The 12855-nt window shown below is 38.2% G+C and overlaps 1 protein-coding gene across 2 annotated transcripts in view; it reads left to right on the plus strand.

Moving 5' to 3' along the window:
• The first annotated feature begins 1651 nt into the window (after positions 1-1651).
• The window catches only part of Tfb1m (transcription factor B1, mitochondrial), a 44054-nt gene continuing 32850 nt past the window's right edge, over positions 1652-12855 (plus strand). Inside the window, exons 1-2 of one of the 2 annotated variants that reach the window (XM_076858104.2) lie at positions 1652-1844; positions 4113-4264. In XM_076858104.2, the coding sequence (XP_076714219.1) occupies positions 1712-1844; positions 4113-4264 (285 nt within the window). In that variant the 5' untranslated portion in view covers positions 1652-1711. Of the gene's footprint in view, positions 1845-2899; positions 2921-4112; positions 4265-12855 lie in introns of those variants that run through there. The other variant, XM_077109622.1, reaches the window with a different exon arrangement.

Here is a 12855-nt window from a genome sequence, read left to right on the forward strand (position 1 = left end):
TATTTATATGTATTTAAATAGTGCCATAAAACTAACCTAAATTAATTCATTTAAAAAATAATTTAAGCTGATACAGTAGTTGAGAGATATGGCAAATAAGACAGGAACTCAGACGAAGAAAAACTCAGGTTGCCTTCTTCATGTACTTTGTTATGTGACCCTGAGCAGCTCACCTTCATTTCTTCACAGTAAATCTCATTCTCATAAAAACTGTGATGGGAAAACAAAATGGCCAAGATAACATGAGCGAATGTTTTCCCAGGTCTAATGTGTTATGGTAGATAAGACCTCTGGGTCGAGAGTTCAAACTTTCAACCTACGTTTTTGATGCCCCATCAGGCAAATCTCCTTACCACTAGGGGGTCACATCTCTATTTTCTAAAGCTAGAAGCTGTATCAGATTATCTCAGAGTTCTAAGTAAGAGAAGGTGGTTGGGGTTTCCACTGGAATTTCAAGGGACTTCTCACTTCAACATCATAACCACTGTTATTTGGTTTTCCAATAACTTTTTAAAAACTTAGTACACTGAGGTTAGTATTACTTGTCCTATTCCACAAGGCTGTAATAAGGTTTTTTTTTTTTTTTAAAGTCACTGTATCTGAAAACACTTTCCAAAGTCTAAAATACTACAAGACAACATTACAACAAACTCAGATTAAAGATCCTGACTTTTATTCACGATTCTAAAATTAGGCAGCCTCCAGAACCACAACAGGTTCAAAGAACTCCAGCCAGCAACGTCGTTTGGCAGGATTTATGGACAGAAAACAATAATGAGGTACACAGACGCCTGATTACATAGATGTTTTGCCTTATTTGAATCATTTGTCCGCCAGCAGTTTACTAGAGCCCTGCTGTTGTAATCAGCTGAGACTCAGCTGTTACAAAAGGATACTCCCAGATTAGGTTTTCAGGTTAGGTACTATACAGGGCCACTGTTCCCCAGGAGGGACTCTAGAGTGGAGGCATTCTCGGGCGATACTCAGGTTAATTTAACATGAAGAAGGTGGGTTTCTCCTCCATGGGATACAGTGTGAAGGGCCGGAGGAACTGCATTCTAATGCTGGCCCTCTCAACCAATGTGCTGAAATGAATCGCATCCATCTGCCACCGAACTTGTAATGCCCACCACTACTGAGTGTCCGCCCGGTGCCCCGCATTCCACCAAGTTCTAACTTCGCACTTGGGGGCCTCTCAATCAGCGCCTACAACTCCGAAGTCGACAAGAGGGCCATTTAACAGATTAAGGACTGAGGCTGACAGCAGTTACGTCCGTGCCGTGCAGCACCTGCGAGATGAGTTCTTAAAACACCCAGCCAAGAGGGAGTTTTGCCGCCAGTCACCCGCATTCTACCTGTCACAGACCCGCACCTGGAACGCAAAGGCCTGCAACGCCCCCCGGCGACCGGACTGCGGCGCTCCCCAACTCTCCCACACCCCGCCCGCTCGCGAGCATCCAGCCCCACGGACCCTCCACAAGCTCAAGGGCGGAAACCACCGCGCACCCATCCTGCACCGCTCTCCGTGGGGCACAGCGCGTGCTCAATCAGCACACCCGGATTTCCTGTCCGTTCTCGTAATTTCCGGGGAGGACAGCCAACCAATAAGGAGAGCCAGGAGGCGGAACCTACTGCCTCAGGCTCCTCCCCCGCCGCGCGTTTCGGAGGTGGGGGCGGTCCGGGAAAGGCCGGGTGGTGTGTTGTGGGCCTAATGGCTGCCTCCGGGAACCTCAGCAGCTTCCGTCTCCCGCCGCTGCCCACCATTCGAGAGCTCATTAAGTTGTTCAGACTGCAAGCAGCGAAGCAGCTATCCCAGAATTTTCTTCTGGATTTGAGGCTGACAGGTGGATGCATTAGCCAGTGCGCCCCCGTGGTGTCCCCGGTGCCCCAGGGGTTGCGGCGAGGGGTTTCGCTGGGACCTCGCCGGCGGGTCTTAAGGGACAGCCCTGTCTGTGTAGGTGGGCGACCTGCATTCGGTTAGGTTCTCACTTAGCTTTGCACGACAGACGTCCGGAGTCCCGCCGGCCCAGACACGTGAAGTGCGATGTCTGCACGGAGCCCGGCGTGCTGGGGTGTCGGCGCGCGAAGGCTGGCGGTGCGGGCGCTGAGCTCCCCACGGGCCGGGGCGGTGGAGTCTCGCTCACTACGCTCCGCAGCGGGCCTGCACGTGCCCATCAGATTTGCTTTTCGTGCAGTTTGAACTTATTAGGGCTTAAAGTCGTGTGCAGCTTTTAGCCATAACTCGTTTTGAAATCTTTGTAGGATTCGTTATTTAAACATGTTGAGCCTAAGAAATCCTTGAGAGTGCAAATAATCAGTAAATACATATTGCACAAGCTATGAGAGTGAGCAGGTAGTTTTCATTCCCACGCCTTATTTTTATAAACAGTGAAATTCACCAGTTTGAGGTGCACGAGTTGATACGTTTTTATGTTTGTTTACCACCCCCTTTTTTTGTATGAGATCGCTGTAAGCTCTATTATAAATATGTGCACTAATTCACTGCTGCAGTACTCATGTTTTGAGATTTTGAGATTTGATATTTCAGTTTACTATTTGGCCTCCCTGTAGAAGTTAAAAAAATCGGTGAATCACCCATAACGTTTCCATTAGATGATGTACAGTTTATGAAGCATAAATAAGTTGTTTTAATTTCTTGGACCTGAATTTTTCATTCTGTCTGTAGCAATATCATTTTGGATAAAACAGTCTAATTCCACTCAAGTCATTTATTTAGAAGAGGGGCCTACTACAAAAGCTTTAAAAGATTGCCCATTTTCCAACATTCTTTGGGTTAACTAGTACCAGCCTTTCAACTAGTTATAGGCCACATGCTAAATATAAAAACCATTCTTAGGGCTGAAGATAACAGGTCTTTTTATTTTAACAGCAAAAAGAAGCTTCATTTACATTTTCTCCTGTGAGTCTTTTTTTTTTTAATATTTATTTTTTAGTTTTAGGTGAACACAATATCTTTATTTTATTTTTACGTAATGCTGAGAATCGAACCCAGTGCCTCATGCATGCTAGGCGAGCCTGCTACCACTTGAGCCACATCCCCGGTCCTCCTGTGAGTCTTTACTGAGCCTCAGGAATAAGTTCCAGATTGTAGATGATAATAATTCACTCTTCCTGTGAGAACCAAAGCACACAGGGAGATTAAAATACATGTAGGAGCAGACCAAGATGGACACTCACTCTTAATGATTTGACATTACATCTTTGATATTCATTTGTATTTGAATGCCTGAGAAGTTTGAGGGTGAAAACACTGTCCTGCCTACTGTTACAGTTTTACATTTTTTAAAATGAGAATCTTAAATTCACTACATAAAGCCTATGCTTAATTAATCATTCTTGTTCCCTCTAAGGCATTTGGTAGCTGTAAGGGAGCAAATACTGGCTTTATAATTTACACCTGAATTGGAGTTTTTTTCTCTGCCATTGCTTTTTTAGGTGACTATGAACAAATCTTTGAAAGAGATTTTTTGCCTTTCAGCTTACATAAGCTTACCAAAAATAAGCAAAGTTGGAACTTTATGTCAGAGGAAAAGTGCTGGTGTGTTTTTAGTAGCTAAATTTCCTATCCTAGAGGGCCCAGTTGATCAGATTTTAATATCTCAGTCGATAAGACCAACACATTGTATGTTTTTCCAGAAGTAATGATAAGTTGCAATGAAACATTAGTATTCTACCCTTCTGATTTCTTAAGGTCTGCTGACTTAAATTGACTATTCGAAGAATTATTATTTTTATGTTAGCATGAATATTTGCAAAACTTAGAAAACCTGTAATGCTGAATTTAACCTTTATCTGAAAGTGTCCAAAAATTAAAATTTCTGAGAGTCTTATCACCCAGGAACGTGATACCATTGCCATTCTGACTACCAAATAGGTGTCTGTGGGTAAAAATGGAGACTGACTGCACTTTTTGCTTTTGCACCTTCAACTAGCAGCATGGAAGATTCTGATTGTGAATGTCATTTTGCTGAATTTAAGGAAATGTGCTATGATAATCCTGTTTTTGTTAAAGAATTAGTACAGTTTAAAGTTTAAACATTGAAATTTGCCAAGATGATCAAGATAATTAAACTTTTTTTTTTTCCCTCTAGATAAAATTGTAAGGAAAGCTGGCAATCTGACAAATGCTTATGTTTATGAAGTTGGTCCCGGGCCAGGGGGAATCACAAGGTCCATTCTCAATGCCAATGTTGCTGATCTCTTGGTGGTTGAAAAGGATACTCGATTTATTCCTGGATTACAGGTAAGATACTTAAAGTGTCTATTAGGGAGCAAAAACACAATTTAAAATATTAGGCCATTGTTCTTAGGCCTCTGGGCAACCAAGTTTACGGAAATTACTCCTAGACTACAGATCAGAATCACATAGATTTTGATTCTGTACAGAGAGGTCTAGAAATCTGCATTCTATAAAGCATCCCCAGATGGTCTGTTGACTACTGCTTGAAAATACAATGATGCTGAAATGTTTTCAGTTCCCCCTTTTTTTTTTTTTAAATCACTTATCATTGTCTGTGTACATCATGTCTGCTCCTTAAAAAAGTGAAAATCAATAATGGCCAGAATGACTCATTGGCATGACTTTTGTGAACCTCATTCATTTAGGTTAAAAATGCATTTCCACAAGCAAAAGACAGAGAAGACATTCATTTGTCTAGAGAGACTAATTGTTAAGCTTAAACATTCTTATAAGAGAATTTTGTAAGTGAGGAAATGAAGTTATATCATTCTGCTTATAGATTTAGGATAAGGTTTGATTGAAGTGGTACACCTTTAAAACACAGATACTATTATTACATGGGAAATATGTGAAAGAATGGTATATTTTATTGGGAGAGAAGAAACCTTGAGGGAGGGTCTTCCTAGCTGCCTATCAGAGGCTGGCAGTAGAGAGAATAAGCTTGTTTTGATCTTTTCTAAGAACTAAAACAGGTGGGAATTGAGGGAGACAGGATCATGGATTTGAAATAAGGAGGGACTTAAGTTTTTAAAACCTCGGCAAACAGTGGAACCGATTATGTCAGGCTTCGTGTAAAGGGAGTTCCTCATAGGGGGCACTTAATGACTTAGGGCCTCTGTTTGATTCCTGTGTAATTCTGAAACATTGAAAGAGCCCTGAGCCTTTGACAGTTTATTATGTGACTATAATGGAACAATAAAACTATCCACATTCTTTCTTCCATAGAAGAGGGCTAATGGGTTTAAAATTAGTATATTCTAATATTTATTTGTGTGTATATTAATAGAAAAATGTTTAAATTCTGTCAGAGCAGTATGAGAAAATTTGTTTAAAGATGTAGGAGTTTGTGTGCATACATCAGATTTTTTAGAAACAACAATTTATTTCTCATCTGTATCTGATATTTAGGCCTTAAAGAATTGTATAATGATTTATTTTGGTATTGTAACGTGGTACGTATTTCTTGATCAAATGTGGGATTTAGTAGTGATTTTTGCTTTCAGGCATGTTCTTGTTTTAAGAACTGTGTCTCAACTTGAGGTGGAAGTGGGAATAATGTCATTATTGATGAGCTCATGAGATGATAAAAGAAATTGGATACTGCATAATTCTCTTCAGGTTTGTTGTAGCATTTTCTGGATATGAGGAGTACTTGTCTGACTTTTTCTCCCTTAAAGGGATTTTTTAACCCTCAAATTTCCTCATCTGTTACATTCATTCTTTCTTATTAGGCAAAGGGGTGAATCAGTTACATTCATTCTTTCTTATTAGGCAAAGGGGTGAATCAGTTTAATTACATATTCTCCTCTGTGATCTGATCTGAAGATCTTTGAAGACAGGCTGTTTTAAATACCAGTGCCCCCATCTCTCAATCCCCTGCCCCGGTCCTCCAGTCCGTGCCTTGTAACCCTCTACTATTATTAGATTTCACATCACTGGGCATGTTCTCCTCGTTTCTCCGTTCACTCCTCTGGAATGTAGGTGCCGTGAGGGTAGAGTGTTCGGTGTGTTGGTTTCCTTGCTGAATCTGCACTACAGGTGGCAGTGCCTGCTGCAGAACAGGCGTCAAGTGGTGACTCAAGGGGAACTAAGAAGGCAGTCGGCCTCTGTAACTGTGTATGTATCTGTGTGTCATGTGAGCTGACTAAAGGAGTCATTCAATAGTAAAATAAATATGTTTTATGGGTTATCAGAAATTTTGTGCTCTTTTTTCCCGATATCAAGGCTAAATTCGAGGTGAATTATAGGAGATATATATATGACTGCTCATCATTTCAGAAGAAGTAAAATTAGTTCTTAGTGTCTTCTGTGCAGAAAAGGAACTCACCTTAAAAAGAAATGTTGGGTACTAAATTATCAAATAGGCTTCTTTTTCCTATAAAGAATGTTTCAATATGTAAAACCACTTTCTATTAGAGGTCCTAAATTAATCATAAAACTGAGTAAAAGCAGAAGAAGAGTGATCTATTTTAAGGATTCCATTTTAGTGGTTTCTAAGCTAATAGAATTACTTTTTAAAGAAAGTATAATAATTTATAAAAAGTCTTCTGGCTCAAAGTGTATCATTTGTAGCTTAATTTAGTTCACATAGTGTAATCAGGAGGCAACTCAGGGAAGGAAGGCTGGTGATAACTTAGTGCTGTTGAGGTGAGAAACCGTGTCTGCTTCCCGAACACCGCATGGTGCGGTTCTGTGCTGAAGAATGTGGACGTCAGGCTCTATACTAGTTGTATGACTCTGGGCAGATGCTGTCTCAGCTTCAGTTACTCGTAGGCGGTTGGTGGGACTAAGTGATGCCTGACACTTAGCAAGCACTTGGTAAATCTGAATTATAAATACATAGTTAAATTGTTGTCCACAATAATAAAGGCGCCTCTGGTGACGCAGGATTGATCAGGAGACTGCTCATCTGGAATGAGTGTGGGGCAAGATTAATGTGACTCCCGGCGCGATGGAAACTGCAGTGCTGTGGAAATGGTGGGGCTTTCTCCCACTCCTCCAGCCTGCATCGGGCACCTGGGGTTTTTTTCTCTTGATGTTGTAACATTCCAATTGTGTGGTTCTTGGAGTTCATTTTTTGATGTTTTCTCTTATTTATTTTTTACATTTTTATCGCTGAGTGGATTCTCTGTGCCTTGGAGGGGAGTAAAGAGATTCCAGACAGCACAGGGAGCTTGAAACCTTGATGGGTTCTCCTGTCATTTCTGATCTGGAGATAACTTCATAAATAACGTGTTCCCTTCAGACAGTTCAGATTCTTCTTCATTTTTGTCTTTTTTAAAGGTTTCATACATTAATAACAACAATAGAAAATATTTATGAAGAATTTGCCATGCTAATATTTTGTTTTACACCTTTGTTGAGGTGCAGTTGATGCTCAGTAAATTGCCTATGTTGCAAATATAAAAATCACTGAGTTCTGACATATGAAGATCACACAAAACCATCACCGCAGTCAACATAGTGAACTTCTCCATGAAGAGTGCCTGTGTTCCTAGTAACCCATCCCCTCCTCCTCCTCTTCCCTGTCTCCAGGCAACCATTGGATTGCTTTCATCATTGCACTGTTTTCCTTTTTTTAGAAGCTCGTATGAATGGAATCGTTCAGTATGCCAAATAGAAAACATTGTCTGATGTTTTTCTATTTGGCATAATTACTCTTGAGATTCACCCATGTTGAGGTGTCTTACCAATAGTTTGCTTCTTTCTGTTGCTTAATAGTATTCCATTTAATGGGATACGCCAGTTTTGTAAATATATCCACCTACTTTTGGACTTCAGGTGCTTTTTTTACCATTGAACATGAAAATAAAGCTATTTGAACATTCTATGAAACTCTGTGTGTGGATATATAGGTTGGGAGACAGCCGTACCCTTTTACATTTCCATCATTGGGCATGAGGGTTTTTCTTCTTGCTAGTTCATAGTATAGTGTTTTTCACATCCTAGTCAGGAGTGATTGTATCTTATTGTGATTTATTGGCACTACTTTAATGAAGAATCATATTGCATATATATTCATGTGCTTATTTGCCATCTGTATCTTCCATGGAGGATTTTTTGTTCAGATTTTTTTTTTTTTTTTTTTTGCTCGTTAATTTTTTTCTCCTCTCTCTGCTTCTTGTTGAATTTTAAGAGATCTTTATATAGTTCAGATACATGTTTTGCAAATATTGTCTCCTCAGCTGTCACTCATCTTTTCATTTTCTTGACAATGTTTTTTGAAGAGCACAAAATTTATCAGTTTTTCCTCTTAAATATGCTTTTAGTATGACTATGTAAGAACAAATACCACCACTATGTATAATGCACCAATAAAAAATATGGGAAAAAGAAATAAACATTAAAAAATACTATAGCTATTTTCTAAGTAATAAGCATCTGCTGTATTTACTATTTAAATAATTCCCACATTTGATATTTATTTCAGTCTTCAACCTATTGTCTCTTTACATGTTGAATCTGAAGTATCTTTAAATATTAAACACATAAACACATTTCTGTTCATTAAAAAATAAATATGATACTTTTCCTGTCATATTTTTAAAATATTTGCCAATCAGGATTGGTAGAAATTATTCCTTCCCCCTCCCCCAAGATGTTTATTGCTTTACCTTTGTATTGAGGTCGGTGATGCATATATTTTTTGTGTATGCTATTAGATGAGGGCTCAGGTTTTTTGGTGGTTTGTTTTGTTTGCCCCATATGTTGAAATCGTCTTTCTTTTTTCTCATTGAATTGGCTTAGTATCGTTGTCTTATACGTGTCAGTCTGTACCATGACCTTGAATTCTGTTCCCTTGGTTCATAGGTTTATCTTTTCACCAATATCAATCTGCAATGATTATGGTATCTTTATACTTGGACGTGAAGTCAAGTAGTGTAGTCTTCTAACCTTACTCTTCTTTTTCAGTGTCATTTGACCTTGATTTCCCTATATTTTTAGAATCAGATTATCAAATTTTTCATTTTTTAAAAAGCCTGGCAGGATTTTTAAAAATGAAACTGTAGATTAATTTGGGGGAGAATTGACGTCTTAATGATATATTCTCTTCATCTTTGAATGTAGTATATTTCATATTTTTTTTAATTTATTTTACTTAGTTACACATGACAGTACAGTGATCTTGACATATCATACATTTGAATCAGATGGGATATATTCTCTGATTTGTCTTGCAAGTTTTGCATGTGCATCAAATTTTGTCAAATTTATCCGTAACAGTTGATTCTTTAGAGGTAGACTTTGTATCTTGCAGCCCTGCTAAACTCACTTATTAGTGGCTGTTTTATAGATTGCTTAGTATTTGCTGTGTACATTATCCTGTCACCAAATGAACACAGTTTAACCTTCTGCATTCCAGCATCTGTGGTTGATTCTTCTGGTGGTCGATTGTCTTATATTGTTGACTAGGATCCACAGTATAGTGTGAAATAGCAGTAGTAGGAATACACACCCCTGTGTTGTCCCTGACCTTAGGTGAAATACATTCAGTCTGGACCACAGACCGTGATGTGAGTTGTAGGTTTTTTCTAGATCTCCTTTTATCAGGCTGAGGAAGGTCTCTTCTATTCCTGGTTTGCTGAGATTTCACTTGTTTTTTTGGTGGGGGCGGGTGAAATAATGAGTAAATATTGAGTGTGCAAAACTGCTTTTTCCGAGTTTATTGAAATGATCACATGGTTTTTCTCTTTTTAGTTCCTTAATATATGAATCATATTTTTCAATGTTAGACCATTGTAGAATCTGTATTGGTGTCACCTTTCCCTTCTTTGGTCTTGATCATTTTAATGTCAGACCATCTGTAGAACCTGTAGCGGTGTCACCTTTCCCTTCTTTGGTCTTGGTTATTTTGTGTCTGTTTTTTTCCTGATTGCTCTGGCTATAGATTGGTCAACTTTATTGATCTTCTCCAAACAAAGCTTTCAGTTTCATTGATTTTTCTCTGTTGTGTTCTGTTTTCAATTGTGTCGACTTCTGCTCTGAAATCTTCATGTCCTTCCTTCTGCTAACTTTGGGCTATATTTTCTTTCTACGGCTTTTTTAAGGTGGAAGCTGAGGTCATTGATTTGAGGCTTTTTTGTTTCCTTGTAGACATTTAGTACTATAAAGTTCCTGATAAGTACTGCTTAACAGAATTCCACAAGTTTTGATATGTTGTACTTTAATTTTCATTTTCTTTCAGAAATTATACACCTTAAGATACTAAATTTACAGGAAGACTTCAAAAGAAGGGTTTTTTAAAAATATATTTCTTAGTTGTTGATGTACTTTTATTTATTTTATTTATTTATATGTGGTGCTGAAGATTGAACTCTGTGCCTAAAACATGCTAGGCAAGTGCTCTGTCACTGAGCCACCACCCCAGCCCCTCAAAAAAGTTTTGAGGTGTAGATTTAAGGAAAGATTTCAGAAGTAGTTCGGAATTTCCATTTAACATTCAGCTCCACTTTCCTTTTGATTTGTATTTGACTTCTAGATGATTTAGAAATGTATCATTTAGCTTGCAATTTTGGTTTTTTTTTTTTTTCATTCTGTCTGTAATTATTTTTAAGTTTAATTGGATTGTGATTAGAGAACCTGCTTATGTGACCTAAAGCATAGTAAATCTTATCAGATTTTAGTTCATGGCCTAGAATATTGTTTGGGGAGATGGTTCTCATGCACTTAAAGAGAACATGCATTCTTCTGAAAAGAACAGGTATTCTGTAAGAGTATGCATTCTGCCGTCCTTGGATGACACAGTCTGTACATTCTAATTAAATCAAGTTAATGTTGTTCAGGTCTTCTTTATCCTTGGTGATTATTTTGTCTACTGAAGTGTCATTGATTGAGAGAATAGTATTGAAATCTCCAAATAATAATCACGGATTTGTCTCTCTCCTTGCAGTTCTGTCAGTGTGCTTCATTATGAAATGATCTCTTGAAGTGCTATTATCAGGCTCATGAACATTTAGGATTGCTTTGTCTTTGTGGTGGAGTAACCCCTTTATTATTATGAAATGATCTCTTGTTCCCTGGTAATATTCTTTCCTCTGAAATCACTCTGTCTTGTATTACCTAGCTATTCCAGCTTTCTTTTGATCAGTGTCAAAATACTCTATCTCTTTTATATCACTTTTCTCTGTTCATTACTTTATATTTTAAGTAGGTTTCTGTAGGCAGTGTCTAGTCAGGTCCTTTCCCTCTGATTTGACAATCTCTGCCTTATGCATTAGTTTTCTATTGCTGCTGTAACAAATCACTGTAAATTCAATGTCTTTTAAAAGGACAATTTGTATTCTTTTAAAGTTCTTGGAATGTAAAGTGTAAAATCAGGATTGGCAGGGCTGTGTTTTTTCTACTGACTTCAGCAGAGAATCTGATGCCTTGATTTTCAGCTTTTAGGGGCCACCCATACTCATCAGCTCTTGTTTCTACATCTCTTCCATTAACTCTAATCCTGCTGCTTTTCTCTTGTAGGACCCTTGTGATTTTATTGGACCCAAACAATCCAGGATAATCTCCCCAATCCAATATCTTTAACTCAAACACATCTGCAAAATCTCTTTTCTGTCTCAGATCACTCCCCCAAGGATTCATACATTAGAGGGTAAACATCTTGTAGGCAGATGGGGGTACAGTATTCCACCTATTGTCTGTAGCTTATTGTCATTATTTTTGTGGTCACTTGAAGTTTATAGTGAACGTCTTTAATGCAGTCTGTCTCCAAGTGGCATTGTCACTTCACTTACAGCTTGCAGATCGTGCCTCAGCATCTTTGCAGATCGTGCCTCAGCATCTTTGCATATCTCCTGCCAGGCCCTACACCATCTTGTCCTACATTTTGCCTTTATAAAGTTTACAGACAGTGTTACTTTTGTTTTAAAAGTCAATATTAATATTCTGTATTAAAGATTAAGAAAATGATAAAAACTTGTTAGATATTTCTTCACTTAGTTACCATTTCTAGAGCTCTTTATCCATACTTTGATCTAGTGCCTTTATTTAACCTTAACGACTTCCTTTAGCATTCTCTTGTAGTGTGGTTCTATTGGTGATGAATCATTTAGCCTTTTCATTTGTCTGGAAAAGTCTTCGTTTTGCCTGTTTGTTTGTTTGTTTGTTTGTTTTAGTTGTAGATGATCATAACTTTAATTTTTTTATTTTTATGTGGTGCTGAGGATCAGACCCAGTGCTTCACGTGTGCTAGGCAAGCCTCTATCAGTGAACCACAACCCCAGCCCCTTTTTGACTGTTTTGAGTAATAATATACTGGAAGCTCCAGTGCCCTGAAGATATTGCTCCTGTCTTCTCACTTGCAATGTTTCTGTCAAGAAATCTCTTGTCATCCTTATCTTTGTGCCTCCATTTTCTCTACTGGTTGCTTTGAAGATTCTCTCTTTACCAGTGGTTTTGAGCAATTTGGTCATGATGTGTCTTGGTGTAGTTTTCTTCATGTTTTCTGTGTATGAAGTTCGTGAAGATTCTTGGAGCCGAAGAATGTTTGTATTTCTTGTTGTCCATTATCTAAAAATTCTTGTTTTGTGTATTTTGTGCCTTTTTGTTATTAGATTAAGATAGAAGAATATATTTGGTCCCTAATGCTCCATCTTGGCCAAAGTAGGAAACTCAAGGACTCTTACTGGCTATTAAATTTTATGCTTGTTTCATGGAATTTTGGAGACAGAAGGTATGTCATTGACTATTAGTAGATAATATTAGATAATGTCTGCATTTTATAATAGGTTAATGCAGGGATTATTTTTTCTTCATAAGCATAGTGGAAAGTTCATGGGATTAATAGTTATGTTTGTGGAGATTACGGTAGAAATTGACGTAAAGAACCTGGAGTACTGACAGGAGCCAGTGGATGGTTGCTACTAATATAATTA

This window comes from Callospermophilus lateralis, chromosome 6 (genome assembly GCF_048772815.1).
Source record: "Callospermophilus lateralis isolate mCalLat2 chromosome 6, mCalLat2.hap1, whole genome shotgun sequence".
Lineage (NCBI taxonomy): Eukaryota > Metazoa > Chordata > Mammalia > Rodentia > Sciuridae > Callospermophilus > Callospermophilus lateralis.